The sequence below is a fragment of the Eutrigla gurnardus genome (genome assembly GCF_963514095.1).
Source record: "Eutrigla gurnardus genome assembly, chromosome: 1".
Taxonomy (NCBI): domain Eukaryota; kingdom Metazoa; phylum Chordata; class Actinopteri; order Perciformes; family Triglidae; genus Eutrigla; species Eutrigla gurnardus.
This window is the reverse complement of record NC_139915.1, coordinates 32,217,282-32,240,212: the sequence shown is the minus strand read 5'-3', so window position 1 is coordinate 32,240,212 and position 22,931 is coordinate 32,217,282. Positions and strand designations below refer to the sequence as shown.

General features: G+C 43.7%; 1 protein-coding gene across 1 annotated transcript in view; it reads left to right on the top strand.

Moving 5' to 3' along the window:
• Positions 1 to 22,931, top strand: part of LOC311015648 (protein kinase C-binding protein NELL1-like) — a 201,486-nt gene that overhangs the window by 54,464 nt on the left and 124,091 nt on the right. The window contains exons 5-9 of the mRNA XM_084013025.1: positions 7,829 to 7,925; positions 14,534 to 14,606; positions 15,105 to 15,187; positions 20,123 to 20,257; positions 21,703 to 21,805. Coding sequence (XP_083869151.1) covers positions 7,829 to 7,925; positions 14,534 to 14,606; positions 15,105 to 15,187; positions 20,123 to 20,257; positions 21,703 to 21,805 — 491 coding nt within the window. The remainder of the gene's footprint in view (positions 1 to 7,828; positions 7,926 to 14,533; positions 14,607 to 15,104; positions 15,188 to 20,122; positions 20,258 to 21,702; positions 21,806 to 22,931) is intronic.

Sequence of the window (22,931 nt, the reverse complement as noted above, 5' to 3'; positions counted from 1 at the left end):
AAATAATGTGTCTTTCTGTACATTAAATCACGTTCCAGTAAAAAGCCAGAAGTACAAACCTGAATATGAGTGTGATATGTCGTCTATAAGTAGTAAATTGCATGCATGGACTAGTTTTAAGTCGTAGGTAAGCCATGCGGTGACAACTAGAAACCAAATAGGCGATTCCGGTGTAGAATTTGGATTTCCCCGTGAAGGACAGTGGCGCTGTGATTCAGCAGAGCAGTGAGCGTTCATCATTTCATCTCCTGATCATTCCTGTCCCAGCTGAGACGAGTGTAACGGGTTGAAATCGGGTGAATGACGCCACGCGATGCTTTCTGTAACCTTGACACCGGCGTCCTCTGTCCTTTTGGAGATACCGGTTGATATCTCTGAGCAGAATAGCTCTTTTATTGGCGGTTGCATTGTGACGGCTTCACAGGACGCGGAGCGCACGGGAAAAAGCACAGAGGAAATGATCTGTGGCCTTGTGGGCCTCTGAGCAATGGGGCAGGTCCGGCAGAATAAACCACATTTAGATCAGCTGGCGGCTGCAGGATTCAGAGCTGTAGCTTGTGCACGTCTCTCAATGGGTGGTGATGGTAACGTTTATTTGTTTTTTCAATTAATCTCCTATGAAGTTGCCCTTCTCACCTGACAGAGAACTCATAATTCCCTGAATCTGCTGCTCGTCAGCTTCTCAATTATGTTCACATCACGAATATTTGATTATTTTATTTTTTATTCATTTATTGGCCTTCAGTTGAAACACGGGAAGACAGATTGAGAGATCGACTGGATGATGATTCTGCAAAACTATGGATTATGTTTCCTAGTTTTCCATAATGAAACCTCCAGAGATGTAGAGTGAAGAGTTACTGAACACGAGGTTAAAGAAAGGTTTCACTTCCCTCCCTGGTTGAAAGTGTCAAACCTCATTGCTTCCTGCTTTGGCAGTCGAGATGCACCGATTGCAATTTTCTTTGTGCATATTAACATTTTTAAGTCCGACCTGCCAATTCCAGTTTTTCATCTGTTCAAATTTTCATTCTAAGAACTAGAATTGACAGGAAGGATCCAGGCCAACTTTTTTCAGCAAAAAATAATTTCAACTGCTCCGAAGTCGGTGTAATCCGTCATCTAAATATTTGCATAAAGTCGCACAATTCCAATGATTTTGAAATAACTGATTATATTTTCATACTTTGAGTACAAAAACAAGTTTAATTATGTATCATAAGCTCCTTAGAGCTATTGTTATGAAGTTAAAAAGCTCATATCCTCTCCAAAACCTTTTTTTTTAATTGTTGTGAAAACATCTGCTACAAGCAACTGATTCAAGTTTCTTGCCAAAACTAGATTTTGCAAGATGATATTGAACAAATGAACACATTTTGAGCTGTTAACTGGGATCACTTTGAGCAGCATGCGTGGGTATCTAATGAGAAGCTTGTTCCTCCATGGATAGGCATACTGTGGTGGTGAGGTAGAGGTAGAGGCAGGTTATTATTATCATTATTATTATTATTATTATGGTCCTGATCCGTGAGGCAAACATTAGCCGGCCTGTGCCTCCGTCATTCTGCTGCTCCAGTATTTGACTTTGTTTTAAGGAGCAGATTTGAGACTGTTAGTCCTCCCTAATAGCCTTCTTGTATCTCAGGTTCACCGCTATCTCGTGGAAGGTGTGATGGAGTGTGTCATTACCGTAGCCCCCCCGCGTGGCACCCAGCAGTGGTCCGACCCACGTCATGCTTGTAGATGCCCCCCCGCTGGCAGCGAGGAGGCGGAGGACGGGAGGAGCTTCCTGCACCGAGGAGACCCAGGGGGACGCTCCACATGCATCCATAAACATGGACTTGCACGCCTTTCCCAGCCTCTCCATCTCTTTTTTTATACATCCCAGAATGCATCAGCCGCTGCTGTAGTCGTTTCTTATCAGGAGAAGACGGGAGCTTCTATCAACAGATAAGGTCATCGCTGAGGTGAAGTTATTCCAGATATCTGAGACAGAGAGGAATTAGGTGTACAGTTGCTTTGGGAATTGGGTGACAAAGCCAGATTAGATTTTTTTTCTTCTTTCACAGACATACTGTAGGTAAAACTATCCCCTCTGCCAAGCTGGGGGTAAAGGAATGTGGGTCATTTTATCCATTAAACATGATACATCTGCCATCTTATTAGGATATGCTCTAGTTTCAGGCCTTTTTCACTGGGGATGCTCTAGTTCTCCGTTAGTTTGGACTTCTTCTGCTTGTGGGCGATGCTTGTGCTTCACGTATTGCCAAGATTACATTTTTTTTAATTATAATTGCCCATATTTCATTCATTAGGGACTGGCATTAACAGCGAATGGGAGTACTGACTCAGATCGCAGCCGGGCCTATCCGTCTCAGAGCACAATGCCGGCGTCTTTCAAGCGACTGTGGGCGGCGGAGCTCCGGTTCGAGTGCAGTTGGATTCACTCGCAGCACTTAAGAAGCATGAGAGAGACTGACAGATGCCCTTTTAGAAGTGGATGCTGCAGAGCTGCAGAGACGGCTGCCTGATGCCGCTCCTGTAGTGTTGCCACTGAAGTTCAGGGAAAGATGAGAGTGGGAAAGAACGCCAGCACAGCGTTATTCCACTTCCACTGCCAAATGCATCATCTACATGTTATAGTTATTTACAGCGATGGATTCTTTGTTTGTGAAAATGGCAAATCTTTAATCGGCTATCAGAATAGTCCCAATTCATTTTTGTCAGTTGACGACTAGATTGATCGACAAATAATCCCTCTGCTGCAGCTACAGCTTTAGTATATTATATAATACAAAATGTACTATTTTTATTGAAAAGTGTACATACATCTCCCAAAGAGCAATAACAAGCCCTTATGATTTGAACTTGAAACGCATAAAAAGTTAATTGTCTTCATTTCCACAGAAACCAAAGTCTGATGTTGATGCTTTACCATCGATGGAAGAAAGTCTGTTATTTAAAATGTTAAACTTTACTCTCACAGGAACATCTCACGTTGTTGTGTCTGTTAAATCCAGCCTTAAAGTTTAACACCTTTGGTTTTAATACCGCCTTCAGATGCTGCTGGGATTCTGTGAGCAGATGGGGGCCTGTAACGCTCCTGGGTGATGTTTAAAATGCATTAACTCTGAAAATCATGAGCGTATTCTCGTCCTGCTCAATGTGGAAAGTGTCCTGAGATGACTTCTGTTGTGATATGACACAATAAATAGAATATAATTGAATTGAAGTCAAAAGGGTGGGGAAATAATTAGCATATGTTACATCTTTAAAAAGATCAGTATTATTTTGTTAAGCTATTCTTTTTTCTTGTCAGATTCAAATACAAGTATCCAAACTGAAGATTGTGGGCGTTTCACAGCATATACCTTATGAAGGAAGACACTTTATTACTCCCGCATTGCCGACAGCAGCACATCACGGCTCCTTTCTGCACCAGACATATCGTCCTCCATTGCATTAAGACGCAACTCAGCAAAACAGCTTAATATGTATATATATAGTTCAACAGATCTGCTTTTGTTCTAGATCCAGATCTGACACCTGTTCACTCTCTAAAAACATTTTCATTTTCATAAAATGCACCTGAATTCTCATTTCTACTGCCGTCTGAACTTTTGAATGGATCCCCATAGATGCATGTTAATGCCAGGTGCTAAGTCGCCGGGCAAATCTGCTTCCAATCTGGTCAAATGTGAGCTTCGACCTTGAAAATCATTCTTTGAGTTTTATTTCTCAAATGTTACATTCGGTAAAAATGTGATAAACAACCTCATTTAAATGAATTTGAGAAGTCTACAGATGAAACACACCTTTTGGAGCATTTTTCAGCTCGCAGAAGGCTCTCTTTTAGCTTCCTGTCGGGTCACCAGCTATCTCAGTGACGTGACGTCTCTCTGCCTGGGCTTTTTGGGAGAGGGTGAACGGGGAGAGCTTTGAGATGAAATTCTTGGACTTCAGACTCCAGACTTGTGTCTTCATCTCTTCTGGCAGAGGAGAGAAGCAGACATGACAGGAAGCGAGCTCAACCAGTGGGGAGATGGGAAGCGGTGTGAGTTAGCGTGGCAGAGGGATATTGGCAGCCAATAATGAAGGCTGTGATTGAGATTGTTCTCCTGAAGACGGCTGCCAAACAGATAAATCTCACGTTTTCAAGCTTTTTTTTCACGTTCTTCCTGACATGTAATCCCTGAGTTAGACGGACGTGGCTTTTGATGGCATTAGTGGCTTTTTCTTTAGTGCTTATTTTAATGTGTTCGCTCTTATCACCGGCTTAAAGACAAACTTGGGAAACGGCCAGCCTGGAAATCCTGACTGCCCAAGATTAAATGTAGTTTATTCAATCCAGGCAGTAAATCGGTGGGAATGAGGCGGCCTGGCAGCTTATTGAAGTGGACTGTCAACAAAATATGTGTTATGTACTAAGATGTGGATTTATGCAGTCTCTCCACCGTGAGGTGCTTCCACAGCTCCGGCTACCCATAATGCAGTGTTTTTTTCCCTCTTTGCTTCAGCCTTCATTCACATGAATGATGGCCGAGTCGCTCCACACACACCAGCCCGACTTCTCCCTCTCTCTCTGTCTCTCTCTGTGTCTCTCTCTCACTCCCGGCGCTGTAAAGTGGAGCAGCGCTGCCCTATTTTCCTGGTTAAAGATGAAGTGATGAGTCTGGTTCATGTATCGTGTTTCCCCCCCACCAGTCGCTCTTATTGATGGTGTTGTTATGATATATTTGACCACGAGGGAGAGATCTGGGATTTGCATCACTTGTTAATCCCACATTAACATCATCATCTCTGAAGATTTCCGTCCCGGTGGACTCGGTGGAACACCTGTGGTTACCGGTAGAGACGTCTGCATCTGGTCCCTCGGTTTGTGTTCATTCAGGCGTCAAATATGAACCACGGCCTGATTTTATAATGATTACTCTATTGTCTCATTGGACCATCGCTGGACACGATCGTTTATATGGACATGATCTCTATTTTAATATTATTACCTTTTAATTTAGGGACATGATCGCCAATCATATTTACGTCAGCAACTTTTTGTACGATAGTTGGACACAAATGTCATCTACTTATATATGTTTTTTTGCACAAATATTTTGCACAACATTCTGCACTAATTGTAGAATTGTAACTATTATATTACAATGCGATGTATATTTAATTTAGGGTCAGGTTAACGTTATCAACTTATGTTATAATATTTCTTTGTCCGAGAATCCTTTTTTTTTCCATTTTCTTGTTAATGTTCTGTGATGCTGGTATTTTATCATGACATTAGCATAAAATGGTCTTTAGAGGTCAGTAATATCATCTGTCACAGTTGTTTCTGGGACGAAACATCGTCCAGCAGAGAGAGTTACGGTGACGGGCCGACATGGCGGAGTGGGTAACGTTGCTGCTCCGTCGTGTTCACTCACTCCCTCCGATATTCACAACCATTCAAAGAAAAAGGTGAAAAAATAAAACGCTGTCCATTAATACTAATATTAATGCGGCGGGAGAGCCAGCGTCTCACAGTGAGACTGATGAGATGAAATTAAACACAGTGATGCTGAATGACACGGTCTATCATTTCCTCTGCTTGATAAAGCAATTTGTGGAAATTCAGTGGTTTTTGTTTCGGGGTGTGAATCTTTGGCTTCACAGTGATTAACGATACAGTAGCTGGCGATTCGATTCAAGGACATTTTTTATTTTTTTGGAACGATTTGATTCGATTCAGTAACTTTTAACCAAAATTCTATATCCATGAAATAAACATGCAATAATGTGAGTGAGACTATCTGTATTCTTTTGAAAGGTGAAAAAATAAACAGACCACAGAATTACTTATTAAACATATGTATTCAATGAAAAAGTAGCATAATATTTTATACTGAATACAAAAATGTAATTAAACATTGCTCAGTTATTTAGAAAATGTTTCAATCGGCTACATGCTGGCAGGAGAGAGAGTGTCTTAAAAGTCTTAAATCATAATTAAGAATCATGATTCATAAGATTTAACACATCTTTATTGATTATTGGTGAAGCCAAAGTGATTCTATTTATTTATTTTAGCAGATCGATTGAGTAGAATCTGTAGGAATGACGATGGAGTCATCGATTAATCGCATGAATCGATACACCTCTAATATTGTTAAAAACCCATGCTGGTCATACACAAGTGTCCACCCAGATTACTGCGTGGTGAGATATCACGGTGCTGCCTGAGACGTTTAGTTTGTGTTTGTATTTTATGATGAATGACGAGCCGTTCCCTGCACTCACGTCCTCATCTGTTCCCTCGGTTGTAAACGTGAGGAATGGCTCATTGAAAGCTGCACCTCGGCGATAGAGGAGCTCCTTCATCACGCCGTACAGTATGTCGACGGCTGAATGTCCTCTATAATTAGCTGTTGACGGCTGCAGCCCGCGGTGTCGGACCGTGCACGTCGCCACATTGTCTAATTGGCGCCGCCGCCGCTGCTGTAAGGTTCCCAAACCGAGTCCAATCACATGACCTCTACGTTCTCCACCGCAGTGACAGCTCGCCCAGCAGGGGGCGAATCAGACAGCTACAGTGTCAACAGCACTGCAGCACCAACGGCAACGTGATTTTTAAGGTGTTTTGCTGTTTAAAAGAACATTATTTCTGAAAACGCTCACGTGTAAATAACAGACCTATAATTAGCGGACGTGCGGCCGCGCCGTTGTTTTTCTACTCCTAAGAACAAAAGAAAACTCTCTTTTGTTCTCCATTCATTCTCTCACTGGAGGGAAATTGCTTCTTTTTAAAGCGTTAAAAAGGAATTTTCTGCATGGTTTTTGGTTTGATATTCAGATTTTCCCCAAATTGCACGCCGTGTAGAAGTTATACCTCTCTTTGTTTTGACAGTGATGACTTGATTTATTTATCATTGCAGCAAACCGAAGTCTCGTTTGATCAGGATTGTATTCTCGTCTCTCAAAATGGATTTTCTGACACATTTAAATGGGATTTAGAGCTGCATTAAACAGCCTGACAGCTTGAAACACTCGAACGTAACTGAAAGTAGACATTAGGGCAGAAACATTCGGCCATAAAGGCATCCTGATGGAAGCCGTTTTCTTGATGATGAATCCCTTCATTCTTGAGACCACCACGGCTCCGCGTTGGGCCGGGGGTCGGGTGCTGAGAGCCATTAGTAGTGGACCGTAAGTGCTGGCAGATCAAAAACCAAAAGCTGGCAAAACCACAGAGCTGCAGGGATTAGCAGCGTCCCCTCTCCCATCCCAGGGAGTCATGTCTCTCAGCGTTAATAACAAAAACGCTGCTTAATGGAGCCGTGATTTACAGTACGCCGTATATCAAGACCGGCCTCTCTGTTTTGGGAAACAAACCTCCTGCCGCTCATACAGAGGATGTTTTTTGTTTTACATGATGATTTATTGCTGAAATACAGATCCATATCGTTGATGTCGCATCCAAACAAGTACTAAATGACTGTAAAACTGTAAAATGAGCGCTCCAGCATCGTTAAGCCCACCTCGTTGTGGAGGATGAAGGCGAGGATGTTTGCCTGGCTAATGCCAAAAAGCCTGTTTGTGTCCGTTTTCTGGAGTCGGGTGGTTAATCCAGCCTCCCAGATCCACATATCAATGCGGCGTTAGAGCTCCGAGACCGGCTGTCATGGTCCAGCAGAGCAGCCTCTCCTCTCCTCATGAAGGGAGACGGAGGGAGCGTTGGATGGTGTTACCGCCGGACCGGGACAAAAGAGAGGAAACGTGTGTGTGTGTGTGTGTGTGTGTTATCATAACCATAAACATTTCCCTTCTGATGTGTCGTTGGCAGGATTTACGAGCGGGTGATAGACCCTCCTCAGATGGAGCTCACCCCCGGCAGCGGAGTGTGGCTCGGCCAGCACGGCCACAAGCACGGCCTGTTCAAGGTAAGACTCCTCCACCTGCACGGACGTGCTTCACATTCCACATCGCACCGGGATAATTGGCTGTGTGTGTGTGTGTGTGTGTGTGTGTGTGTGTGTGGGCACTGAGGGCTCTCAGAGGAACCACACAAAGAAAGAAAAAAAGCTGTGCATACGCTTTAAAAGGCGTATTCCCAAGCCTGTTAGAAAGTTGTCGATTCTTAATCACTGCTCATTTTCTGGAGTCGCAGCAGGCGGAGGAGGACGCGAGTGTCACCGGGATATTCTCACCTCTCCGGCCCACCCACAATGCAATCGATGCCCCTCTTTTTTTTGTTTTTTCCTCTCTCTCTAACGTCTATGTAATATTGATTAGCCACCGTACCCCTACTGTGGCGTAAATAATTCCTCCTCCCGATGCTTTGACACTATCTCTGCTGCACATCGGCCTCCCCCTCCTCTCTTGCTTCAAGGAGCTCCTTCTGCTGGAGGAGCGCTCCGGTCTTGAAGAGCCGGCATGCGTGTGTGTGTTCGTCAGCAGCCGCAGACAGATGGCGTGCTGGTGAAGCCGGGCTTGTTTGAAGTGACAGAGCGTCTCCCTCCAGGTTTACACTGGGATGAGTTGGAACGTCAGCTGACAGGTGCACTTGTAAAACATTGAATCGAGGACCTGTTGCACATTCAATCAGAAGATCCATTTTTTTTCCTCCCCCTTCTTAACAGTAACCTAATTATCACCGGCTGCTGCTCATGCATATTCATGAGCTTCCATCATCTCATGTGTTTAATGACGTTCCCAGAGGAAGACGCTCGCTTTATTAGTTTGGTAACTTAGTTTATACCCAGATCTGAAAATCATCCACTAGTGCGAGTCTTACTAAGTTAGCCTACGAGCTAGCTAGCTTCATTTTAGATAGAGGCTGCATGTTTGTCTTTATTGCATCCTACAAAATCTGCCAAGAAATATGGTTTAAACTTGTTTTTTAGTGAAGCTTTTTCCGTCAGTCAGCCAGTCGGAGCTACTCGTGGAAGTATGCTGCGTTTACTTGTAATCGGAAATCGGTAACTTCAGACTGCTGAGTCAGGCTCCCTCTAGTCTAAAGTGATACATTTCATTCCTGCTGACTCACAATGGAGGATCAACAGGCAGAGAAAGAAGACCGTTCAACTTCCAGTCCAAGAAAAAGAACAAACTAATGGAAGTGAAGAAGGAAAGTCATCAAGAAGCAAAGTGACGCCAACGAGGGGAAAACCAGGATCGCAACTGACATCAAACAGTCGACACTCTGGGAGATGAAGTCCCAGAGGCTCCTTGCAGTTCCATCTTCCACCAAAGAGGCCGCTAGAAGCGAAGTATCTCAAATCTTTAAAACTTTAAAACAAAAAATAATAATCAAAAGAATGTGAAGTAGAAACAATTTGGACGTTATGCCAAATATAATGACTTAATGTAAAAATGTTTTGTTCTGCAGAGATGAACCAGCCAGGTGCAGCCCCATTACTTATTACTGTCAGTGTATATTGTATGGACTCCCCGGTATGTGGAGGAGCAGGTGGCCACGTTTTGCACCGTTGTAAGAGTTTGACAACACATCCTGCTGTTGTCTCTGATACCTCGCCCTTTGAGTTGGCTTTGTTTTCCCCTACAGACTGGAAGCAGGGACACACAGCTCATCCAGGTCTCCCTTAAGTTCAATACGCCTCCTCACACACTGGAAACTAATTAACACCTTGTCTCTCATTTGTTTAATCATACGCCAACGGAAATAATAAAACAACACGCCGTGGCTTAATGAGGAGTGCTTTAACTATTTGTTGGCGACCAGTAGGCCTGGTGAGAGAGGGAGACATAGACAGAGACAGCCATAGAAGAAACATATTGTCCAACTCCTCAATGCTACCTCTTTGCTATTCCCCTCACACTCTCCCGCCTGTGACCTGCTAAAGACGAGGGGATAAATACAGCCTACTTACGCCTTGTCATGTCAGAAAGCCAAGAGGGCTGAAGAGCTTGTTTGGGAAACGAGAAAGGAAAAAAGAATAGAGAGGCGAGAGAGGGAACACTGCAGATGGAGATACGGGAGGAGAAAAATAAAGCTGCAGCTGTAATCTATCCCGTTCAGGGCTCGGCAGCGGGGTAATGATAAAACCAGCTAACTAGGCCTTTAAATAAAACATATCGAGCCCTCGGTGAGATGCACCTCGTCCTCGTCCTGTAATAAATTATCTTTATCTAGAATCCATGGTCCCAAGGATGCTGACTCCTCAGGGACACCGCAGACTCTTTTGGAGCCGGTGCTATTGTGCTTCATGAATGGACTCCGGACAATGATTGAGAGCTCCTTCCATAAAGGCAGCGTGATGAAAGACGAAGCCCGACCTGGAGACACGAGAGCTCAGATCTCCGTCTTCACACTCTCCCGTGTCTCCTCCTGTTTCCTGGTGGTTGTTTATGCGTTATATTTCAACTTTACTACACAGCATCATCTTCTCCCAGGCTGATGTTCAAACCTCCATCACCAGGCTTAATTACATGACTTCTACAAGGAGAATGGACAAAAGGGAAAGAAATCAGCATATTATGGTCTTTCTTTTTTTGAAGAGCTAAACTTTAAATATGCAGTGGATCCTAGCATTATTACTCATTAACATCATCCTAGTACTACATTAACCTCTACATTTTCTGCACGATTGATGCTTTTGGAAGTACAGGGTTGCCCATAAAGTTGGAATCATTTCCAAATGTCTTGTCTTTTATTGCGCCAAACAAATGTTATGCATGAATTAATTCCACCTCGGCAACAGAATGTCAAATTAATGCATTTCATGATTGGAAAGGAGCAGAAAGAAGAATATAATTCTTATTTTTTTGTCTCCCTTACTTGAACAAAACATTCTTAGATGGTCCGACATTTCCATTAACCTACACCTACTTAGAAAATGAACTAAAAGACTTGTCTATATTGATCCCTTTGGGATGACTCCCGCAAGGAAATTGTATTTCCAGCAGCTCACAAAAACTAGACTAAATGTAGAAAGTAAACAATAAACAGTAAACAATAAAACTATATAAAAAGCAGAGATAAGAATACAAGTAAAATTAAAATAAGTGACCAATCAAAACCTCCTCAAAACAAGTTGAAATTCAAGTGAAGCTCGTGTTTTTATGATACGTGTAAGGATCCTTGGCGGGGATCATCGCCGTCTCTCTGCCTCCTACACCTCCTCTCTGCCTCCTACACCTCCTCTCTGCCTCCTACACCTCCTCTCTGCCTCTGACACCTCCTCTCTGCCTCCTACATCTCCTCTCTGCCTCCTACACCTCCTCTCTGCCTCCTACACCTCCTCTCTGCCTCCTACACCTCCTCTCTCTCCTACACCTCCTCTCTGCCTCCTACACCTCCTCTCTGCCTCCTACACCTCCTCTCTCTCCTACACCTCCTCTCTGCCTCCTACACCTCCTCTCTGCCTCCTACACCTCCTCTCTGCCTCCTCCACCTCCTCTCTGCCTCCTACACCTCCTCTCTGCCTCCTACACCTCCTCTCTGCCTCCTACACCTCCTCTCGTTGTTAATCAGTGCTGCCGACGCTGCTTTAGTCCTGAGAGATGAAACCGCAGGTGAAGGTTAAGTCTTCAGATCCTGACTCGAGCCAAACAAAGGTCACGGTGTGCACCATCACAACAGAATCACCAGGATAAAGCCTCACCCAGCACAATAAGCCTCCTGTCAATGTTTGCCCGAGGGCCAAAGTGTTGCCAAAATATGCCCGGCTTATTATTGCTGTAATAAACCAGCTAACTGGGAATTATGACTGAGCAAGCTGAACTGAAGGGGATTTTATCAGCAATAATGGCGAGAGAACGTGTGAACGATTGGGGACACAAAGAAAGGAATGATGCATAAATAACACACACACACACACACACACACACACACACACGCACACACACTGCTCTACTTGTGAGGACCCTCATTGGCTGCTTTCGTTCCCCAGCGCGGACCTTAAACCCATCCTATTTCTCATATTATCTCATTTTTCATCTAATTATAATTACAAAAACATCATTTTCTCATACAACTATATGAACACACACACACACACACACTTTTGGAATGTTTTGATGTACTCAGGACTACAATGCCATCTGTAGGTGTTTGGACAGTGACACATTTTTAATTGCTTCGTCTCCGTACTGCAGCAGCTTGGAAATGAAAACAATGATGTTATTTGTGACTTCCAGCTCTGTTGTCTTCACAAACACATCGGATGAACAGTGTTGGAGCTCCGGCTTCATAGCTGATCAAAGTGATGCTGTGTATTTGTTCGGAGGAAACTCATCCACTCGGCCATACATCATCCTAAAAGAAGATGCTTGTCGGCCACTAAGGCAGATCGAGGTGATATGCAACCAATCACCTTGTAAGATTGCTCTGGCTAACAATTGCTGACATACATTGCTTGTTCAAGACTACTACCTTTATTTTACTGCAGCAGAGCCGGCAACACAAAGGCTGAAGGAGCTTCTGGTTTTCTCGTGGCAGCAGATTATTATTATTCAGAAATAAAAACTAAACCAAATAAAATCTTCTAGGAGACGAGGAACAAAAGTAGCATTAGTAAAATCGTACATAATATTCACTCTCTGTTAGCTCTGGTTTGGTCTCCACCAACTCAACAGGAGAGAAAATGCTTCAGTTGTTTTTAGTGATGGGAGAAATAATGAATTCTGTGATGCATCGTGATGCTTTGTTGAACAATTCTGCATCAATGTCGTAAAGTATAATAGATTATTTACTTTTTTTATTAAAAAATATTCTTTTTTTATTTATTTTTTCAGGCAATCTTTCCACATTTTATATAAATAATGTAACACATCGACTGTATCGTACAAATTGGAATTGGTTTGAAATATCTGAAGGAAACATTCTCATTTTTAAATCCAAAATAGAGTGCCGTGATTTACTCATTGAATTCACGTGTATGCTGAACACGGCTGCCTTCATCAGAAAGCTGTGAATCAAAAAAAACAAAGTGGGAGTTAAAAGAAGCTTAAAAATACAAATCTCCATCCAGCGGCAGAGAGGTCACCACTCATTAAACGCACTCCTTCATTCCATCGCCGTTCTAAAAATATGCACGAGTGCAGCTTTAAAGCTGGAAGTCGGCGTTTCTGCATTAGAAATCCAAACGCTCTGCTGTTAGACACACGCCCAGAGAGAGAGGGAGAGAGAGAGAGAGAGTATTACTACGACCTGGAATTACATCCTGATGACTGACAGTGATGTGTGGTCAGGGTCTCTATATTACACCACTGGGACAGACATCTGTGATCTACACCCTCATTTTCATTCCGAGTGACACGGAAACCTCTCTCTCTCTCTCTCTATGTCTCTATGTCTCTCTCCCTCTCTCTCTCTGGTGTCTCGGTGGAGATGCAGACAGGTGTTGCTTGCGTCGGGGGTCCGGCAGCCAGAATGTACTGTAAATGGATTTCACATTGGCATAGCGAGCGGGACGCGAGGGGTCGACGGCAGCCGTGCTCGAGGTGGTGAATTCCAAATGTCCTCGCAGCGTGTTTTCAGCAGCCACTTTGAAGGAATGATGACATTATATTACCCCTGTGTGTGTGTGTGTGTGTGTGTGTGTGTTTACAAGTTAGCTTTTCCATTAGAGTAGGGTGCATTTCCTCTTCTCTTTAGAAGCCCGGCGGAGCCGCTGTCACTCAGCGTGACGGACAGACAAAAGGAGAGGACTCTATCGGTTATAGGCCTCTCGCTTCAATCTATACGTGAAGTCCATTTGCTTCAGTCGATTGGTTGATGGATACGTTGCTCTCTCTTTTCAGCATTCTGTGGTTTTTCACCATTTCTGACAACTTTCATTGTAATAAAATAAATTGTTGTTGACGGGAAAATAACATTTGTTGTGTGTTGTTTTTTATTTTTTTATTTTGTTATTATGTTGTGTTGGATATAATGCTTATATTCAAATTTCACACACATATTAACTATATGTAAATGATATGTAAATTACATGGGATATTGTAAAGAAGGGGCAGGACATGACTCCTGTCCCTCGAACTTCAATGATTTTAGTGATTTCTTTTGTCTTTTTCATATCTGTATGATGTATTTTATGTCATGTAAATATTGTAAACATTGAGGGAAATAAAGATCAAATCAAAATCATTTCATCATCAGATGCTGTGAGTTGATTTGGCTGCAGTTGCAAATGTGTTTTTAAAAGATGTGTTTGAAAATCACCTTTTCACCGTGTACTGACGATGTCATGTAAATGTCAGCATGCTAACATGCTAACATGCTAACCCGAGGTGGTGAACATATCATATTTTCTCCAACTCGACACTATAGAAGGACATGAGACAGATGTAAATGAGAAAGTTCATGACCCCAACAACAAAACCAAGTACACTAAAAATTCACATTCTGAGGTGAGAAACGTCCAATACAGTCACATGATCTGGACAACCGCGTTAGAGACTCCTGGGCTCTGATTGGTCGTTATGAGCACTGAAAACATCTTATTAGATAGATATTTTAATGTTAATGTATCCCATGATGTTGCCAGTCCACGTCTTTAATTGTCCCCCCCCCCCTCTGTGTTGCTAGGGCGTTATCCAGGACGTGAAGTTGATTTTCGCTCCCAACGGCTACATATCGCAGTGTCCTAACCTCAACCGCAGTGAGTATCACCATGACGCCGTCGAACACAGCGTTCCCTGACAAACACTGAGAGACACCGCTGCTCATTAAGGTGGACTGAGACGAGCGCTGCGGCGGCTGCTGCTGGTGACCTCACAGACGAAGCCTCATCTTCCTCCACTGCAGTAATCTTCATTTAGCTGTAATTCAGATTCATCGCAGCCTCTCCTGCGCCTGCTTTGTTTCTCCATCTGCTCACTGTCAAACAGATTAAGATACAGGGCCACCGCTGTGTGCCGTGTCTGTTACTGATCAATAAGGCATGTAATCACACCTTGTCACTCCACTATTGATACCAACGGCAGACAAACGAGTGAACAGACGCTCCCCGTTTGTTTACTCCTGGCCGACATGGTGTCCAAATCCATAACGATAGGCTAATACTCTTTGTTTTGTATGTCTTCTATCTAAACGCTTCCCTCCTTCTCTCCCTCTCTTCTCTTCTTCTGCTGTGGTGCTTTCCCTTTCCTCCGTTGAGCCTGTCCGACCTGCAGTGACTTCCTCAGCCTGGTGCAAGGCATCATGGACCTTCAGGAGCTGCTGGCCAAGATGACCCTGAAGGTAGGAACAAAGACCAGACACGAACGCTATAAGAAGGTGTTCATTCGTACCCTCAGAAGTTTCCTGGTCTCCAGGAGATGTGATTGTTAGAATATCAAGCATCCAGCAGACATCATATCTACACAGATCCACCAAATGTGTTTGCATTCAGGAGATATTTCATTTCCTGAAATATAATCCATGCAAAACTGTAATGAACATCACAAATCTGAAAAAAGGAACTTGGTCCAGACGTTTGCTCAAATTTATGGAAAATTGTAAAAACAAATGTGTAAAAGGAGCAGCGATTTAGAAAAAAAACAATAGAAAAACAGATTTGGAATTAATAAGAATCATAACAATTGATCTAGATGCAAATGTGAAAGGGAAAACCGTGAAGTCCGTTGTGGTGGCGCCACCATCTGGCCAGCTTGGAAACTGCCCTACCCGCCTAGTTAGATGCTACTGAACGAGATGTATCAGTCATTCATGTGTCAGGAATATTAAAAACACACTGATTATGTAACAGGTTGGCCACCATGTCAGTGTTAAATAATAGTTTCCAGCTAAAATATCCACTAATATCTTTCCCAGTTGCTGTAAATAAATAAATAAATGGAATGAATAAATAACTCCCGTCTCCACTACAGCTGGAGACGGCTGAATCCTTTCATTTATTTGCTGCCTTCATTGAGGTACATTGTTCTTTTTTTTTTTTTCTCAGCGTCTCAGTTTTGTTTAATTTCAACAAGAGGCCTAAAAAAAGATAGAAGTTATTGTCGGCAAACAAAACCAGAATTAACACGCACCTGAACCTCTCTTTAGAGGATCTGATTATTCTGTCAGATGTGTGATTTGAAGTGGGTTTTAAAAGACTTGCAGACAAAACTGAAAACATATTAATATGCAGATAAGAGGGAACAGATGAGGTCCCAGAAGTGCTGATATTATTTTACTCAGCTTTTTTTTTTTTGGTTGCAAAAATGAGGATTAGACTGATGAAGCGGGAGATGTGAATATGAGCTGTATAGCACCATTAAGTTGCTTGTTCCGGAGCTTTTGACCACCGTCCTCAGCAGAGGTTTGCTCAGTGGCCAGAGATGTGGAGTTTAAGAAGAGCGGAGCTTTGTCTGTAAGGATGCTTTATGTGCTTATCTCCTGTCATTTGAAGCAGCGAGTGCTCAAACCTGAATTCACTCTGAAGGTCATACATGTATTTAGTGTGACTGGAGGATGTAAAGGTCGTCCACACTGTGATTCAGCACGTGTGTTTTCTACTTGGACTGTGTGTTAACGCCTGCGTTGGTTAGAGACCAACAGAAATCTGGTTCACTCAGAGAGCATTTTAAATCAAGTTTAAAGAGCCACCTTTTATTTCACTCAACTCAAGTCCCCTCTCAACGCCGTTTATCGTATTATTATCCTATAACATTATGCTGCATTGCCTTTTATGCACCTTTTATGCCTTTAATTGTGTTTGCCTGTAGTGGAGCAGATCATTACCTTTAGCATAACTCCTTGGGTCAACTCCTGTTGTTTTTAAACATGCTGTTTAAATGATGTGACTTGACTAACATGGTGAAACGGCTTATGACTGCTTCGTTAACGTTGACCAACAAAGGTAGCAGGCTCCAACACTGTTAAAAATCACATGCTACATACTCAACGAGTATGTGCTGCATACTAAAGCATCCCGAGTGACGGGGAATGGAGACGGCATTGGCACAGCAGGAGGCTAACAGGTGGTGTGCATTCTGCAGTGCAGCCGTGGGGGGAAGATTGAACCAATCATAAGACTAAACATCTGCATAACTGCGTGTGTGTGTGTGTGTGATGGAGTGTGTGCTTGTGTGTGCATGAGTGAGTGATAGCGGTGGGAGTGAATGGAGCAAGGACATCTCTGCAGGGTGGGGGGTATAGAATAATTCTGGGTGTGAATGAGGGTGAAATGAAGAACATTACCCCACCGCTGTGTCAACGCAGCCTCATTCACGTGAACACGCTTCCACCTATTGCCACCTGACCTCCCCCCCCCCCCCCCCCCCCCCCACCGCTGCCGGGGAAACGGCTCTCCGCCCGTCAGGCTCCAGAGGGTTGAGGGATTGAGCACGAGGGGAATCATTGCTTGGAGTGTGTAATGTCAAGGCGAGGTCTCTGCTGTAGTGTGTGTGTGGATTAGCAGGGCAGCGTTTGCATGGATTATACCGGTTTGTGAGACGAAGCACAGGCGGGTGTTCATAAGACAGAGAAGAGATGGCTCAATAACACTTTTTTAAAGGTATGAATGTAGATGCAAATCCAATATTATTGTATCCGTCTTTAAAGGGTTTGATTGCCCCGATTCAAACACGGTCCCACCTACCTCTAGTGGTATGAAGGCTGATGGAGCAATTCTAGCAATAAAGACTCTTTGGCTTCATTGCATCTATTTATAAGGAATTAGTTATCATCTCATACAAACTGTTTCCATATTTTGTGTTTGTTTCTTTGACAACTGAAGAACGTATCTTCAAAAAATGGCAGAAGCGACAGCTACTGTCTGGCGTCATGCAGAAGTATTTCTGTCATATACAAAAGGTTATGAGGTTGCATACTACAAAAGTTACAGTAGCTATTTTGTTTGTTTGTCAGCTTTTTCTCTCAGATTTCTGCCTAAAATAGAGGTGACAATAAACAATTAGTGAAACAATTTTCCAAATAAACAGCAACAAAACGTCCTTCCAGATTCGTTGCACTTGTTAATCTGGACCAATCACAGACCTCTCTGTGTTTTACAATTCATTTTGATTGCAGTCCAAAAAAATCTGCCTCACAGCAGAGAATCTTCCACAATTCCTTCCCAAATTAAAAAAGAAAAATGGCATTGAGTTATCTGTAAAGTGAATTGTCAGGCTGTTTTTCTAACCTAATGAGAAAGTTGACAGTTTGGGATATACACGGGTCTTCACACTACAGCAAGCTTAAGCCATAAGCCATTTGCTCAGGATAGCTATATAAATAAATGATGCATGAACTGTTCAACATTCCCCTGCATAGCTGCTGCTGCTGCTGCTGCAGCGGCGGCGGTGGTGGATTCCCTCGTGTGTAAGCCATGAAAGCGGCTTTGAGTCCATCCAGTGTTCTTAGCAATAACAGAGGATTCAGGGCCGTCGGCTGTGTAAATGTTTGTTAGTGCAGAAGAGCTCCTTTGATTTCCTGTGTGCAGTTACAGTAGCTCGTCCAGGAGGCGGGGCTCTGTGTGGACGGGGGGGTTGGACTCTGGTTTTGGTGTTTCCTACAACAGAGGTGGCGAGAGCAAAGTTGGCATCAACACAGTTCTGAGAATAAATAGTGTTCCTGGTTTAGTGTTAAAGGGCCGGTGTGAGGCATTGAAGGGATCTATTGGCAGATATGGAATATAATATTATCAAATATGTGTTTTCTTGAGAAACAAAGACATTTGATACTTCAGTGTAGTGTTTGTATCCATTAATGATGGATTTTCCCCAAACACATTAAAGATGCATCAGTATGAAGCTTTCAAACGTAGGTGTTGGATCTCAGTGTGTTTTGTTTACTTGTCACGCCTTAAATATGATAATTACTTGATGGCCGACATCCAAGATATGAATTCCAAACATAATCCAATGAATTGCTTGTGGAAGCAGCTCTGATTGGTCCCCAGATATCAGCCATGTATGACATGCAGGCGTTTTCATCTCCAGCTGCTGCGTTAGTATTTCACTGGTGTCTCACGTATGAACCATACCAGCTACATGCCTATTAGCCCCTGACTCCTCCGTGTGATATCACCGATGCTCTCGTTGTACCGGAGCTCTATTCCTCTGTGGTGCCTCAAGGCAGCCTCCCAGCCTTTGAAACTGCATTTCAAACATTTTGTTTGGGGCTTTGACAGGACACGCATCTCTGCCGCTCGCAGCTCTCCGGCAGCCAGCCCGGACTCCTCTAAATGAAGTAAAAAGCCTAAGTGACATCCAGGATTTTTTTAAACTGAGAAGCCTCTGTATTTCACGGCTAACTTGCTGTTTCTCTGAGGTCGGGGCAGGTGTCGGAGGAGCGGAGGTGGAGAGCGCCAAAGCAGCCTCGAGGGTCTCAAGTGGAGCTTCGGTTCCAGACTTGACCCGCGGCTCTCGGATCAGTCGGTCCTTTTAGTTCCCTCACATCTCAAATAGGACTCTGATTGCTCATGTGTGGGCCAGACAGTATGTTGTAGATATAGTCATTTATTTGCGTGTGAACGACAGCTCCTCATTAAAGCCGCGACCACGCCCTTCCTACGTCTAACCAAGTGGTTTTGTTGCTTCTTCCCTTCACTGACCCAGCTCCATTATTCGATGCACTGGTTGAGGATGTGTTGTGGCCCCCACAGGGCTTGGTTAAGGTTAAGGAAGGACCCTGCTCTTTGGTTTGGTATTGCAAAAGGTCAACAGTGACTCGAGGCATGAGAGCAGATCTCTCCCTTAACCTTCAACCGAGTGCTTTTGTTGCCGCCTCTGGACGAGCAGCCCTGAACACGATCAGCCGGCACAACAAGGTGTCAAAACATACTCGGCCGGACAAATGAGTAGTGTATAAACAGAATCTCCAAGAGACACGGCTGTTAAAGGAAAGGTTTACTCGTGATCGGTTGATGCAGGAGGCGACGGCGGCGTGGAGAGAGCCGGGGAGGAAGGGCAGATCAGTGTGTGCAAATAAAAGAGGAGCGAGGCAGGATTGAGGCTGTCAGGCTGTCTGTCATCCCTCAGTAGATTATAGCCCGAGGTCTGCAGCATGAGCTGAATGATGATCCCTTATTATTCGGTGTCCTTCTAATGAGTGGCTCCCAGCGGTGCAGCCCTCGCTGGAAACTGACCGGGGGGCACGCTCCGGGGCGTCGAGGGCGGGGGGGTTAACCTGCATGCACACCTAGACTGTTAATGTGGCTTTGTTGACCGGCGATGCTGTGCTCGTCCTCAGCTGAACTACGCCGAGTCCAGGCTGACCCAGCTGGAGGGCTGTCACTGCGAGAGGACCTGCAGCGCCAACGGCCTGGTCTACCGGGACCAGGAGCTGTGGGCGGAGCCGGAGAACTGCAGGAACTGTGCGTGTAAGGTGAGTGTCGGAGAACGAGGCGACGCCTTTCATCAAAAAAAATGGCATGGACCCAATATCACACGTTTGAGGCTTTACAATCTGGACAGGGAATGACACCTTCTGTCCTTAGAGCCTTGATTTAGGGAACAAAACAAAAACCTCTCAAACTGGAAGAATCCTCTAGAATCCTCCCTGAAGGACACACATTCAATAGATGGCATATCGATCCATCTGCAGGGTTTTCTGACTGGTGGATTTCACTGAGTGATGAGAAGAAGGAAGTTTTTAACACATAATATAGTAATATAGTCCAAACACAGTGTTTTATTATGCATGTATCCTTAACAAATATCATTCTGCAAGAAAAAAGAGGTTTTGATTTCATGCATGTTTATTTATTTATGAAATCTTCTTTTAGGGTCAACCTGCTGGGAGAAGCTCATTTTGACTGTAATTACTGTGTGTTTCGTGTTCATTCAACCCTCATTAACATCAAGTCCCCTTTTAACTGTTTATTTATCCTTTATTCAACCAGAACGGTCCAATCTTTCTTCTCCCAGGGAGTTATTAACAAAATCACAGATTCATGACACATAAGAGTGTAGAGGATCATTATTCACTATAATTCCTTAACTCGTCTTCCAATCAGACCTCCCTCTTTCCCAGCCCCTCCCCCCTCCTAACGAGCCTCCCTGCTTGCACTCATACACACTATAGGAGCCCCGGTTTGTGAGATGTGTTGAATCAGGCCATGGCCCGGACCCCTGGGGAATTAGACTTGCTGCATCATTGCACATCAAGCAGAGGGTCTCGTTTAGCGGGTCTGATTTCCTCCCGTGGACATGCCATTAACTGATAACCGCGGCGTCCTGGGGGAACCATTCCGGATGACTCATGAAATGAAGAGGCGCTCGCAGAGAGAGATATCATCCAAAAAAAAAAAAAAAAAAAATGAAGGCGCTCCTTCAGGGCCTGAATATAACTACCTGTTATCAGCGGGCCTCTCGGTTTCAGCATCCGCCATCCGGCACGCGGTGATGAATCCGCTATCTGATCGTATGACATTATAATATTTATTTTTTCCATTCGTGAAAGATGATAGCTTTTAGTTTCAGAATGCACACCTGAAGGGTGGATTCTGAACTGTTTTTGGGTTTGCAAGGCAGCAACACGACGAGACATTCAGGGCTGAGGGTTTTTATTTATTTATTTTTTCCAGTAGTGTTTATTTCTTTGCTTTCTCATTTTACTGTTTGGGTCTTATTTTAACAGTTTTATCATGTAAAGCACCTTTCAAATAAATGTATTATTATCCAGATAAATATATAAAATCACATGAATACATGCACAAAAGTAATTAGACACATAACGAAGTATGTTTATCTCTTTTTGGCAGCTCTACGATTTTTGCTCCTCACGTTTTTGTGTTTTGGATTTAATAAAAAAAGCCTCTTTTCTTCCAGAACGGTGTGGTGGAGTGTCGCAGGATCTTCTGTCCTCCAGCTAACTGCTCCGAGGACTCGCTGCCGGTCCACGTGGACGGGACTTGCTGTAAGAAATGCAGACGTGAGTATCAGCAGCACACACGCGTTCAAGATCAAGCAGGAAGAAACGTGAATGAACCTCCTCCGCTGTCGAACAAAAATACCTTTTCCTCGCTACGCAATTAGACTCGGGTCAAATCAGCTGCTGTTTACCGCTCGTTTTGTTTTTCTGCCAAGAATTTAAAAATAGCTGATGATGATAGAAATGGGTATACAAATAACCATCGTCTACTCCGTGTCCTCCACCTCCTATTTTCTCTCTGAAAGCAGCTTTGAAGCCAGAATGAGATCATCTCTACACAGCTGCTCTCTGGAAAATCAATTCTTCCTCTGTAATCAGTTTTTGGTGATATCAATACATGTTAATCAAGAAGTTGTACCTTTTTGAGGCCTTTTATTGATCGGAATGAACTTAGACTTGTCAAATACCAAGACTCCATTGTCTGGACAGTTCAACATGAAAGGGTAACCTTGTCGTTTTTGACCTGTACCATCGTTTTTATAGGGGACAGAAATGTTTGCTCTAGTTTTGAGGGACAAGCCGAGAAACGAGCTGCAAGGGCTCAGATTGTGTCTGACATTATAAAAAAGGACTCCGTTTCCCTTGATCCAGTCTGTTTATTATCATGTTCATGTCCCACCTATTATGACACTGGATGTAAAAGACCCCGTCGCTCAATACTGGACCAAAAAAAACCCCACTTTTGTTCTTATTTGTCAGTTAGACAGAAAAGCCTGGGTAGAGTCCAGGTAGAAAAAAACGCTCTTTTGATGTGCATTTTAATTGGATGGTGATGGAACAGCAGCAGCACAGCAGGAGGGAGGCTGCCTGGCTGCCGGCCGGCCTGGAGGGACGGGGATACAAGTTTAATGACGATTAAATGTTTGACGCCAGAAAAAGTACGAGTAATTGACGGAACCGCTAAATCCTTCGTTGTTTCCGATCATCGCTAAGCAACCGCAATTAGTCCCAGCATGTCGGATTTCTCCACATGGCAAACCGACTTCACGTCAAGAGCGATACTCATTACATCAAAAGTTTGGACTTTTTTTTTTGCCTTTTCAGAACCAAAATGATGGTGATGTCTTTATCTGCAAACGTTAGCATTGCTGGCTAACCGACCTGATTTATCTGCAACATATTATAT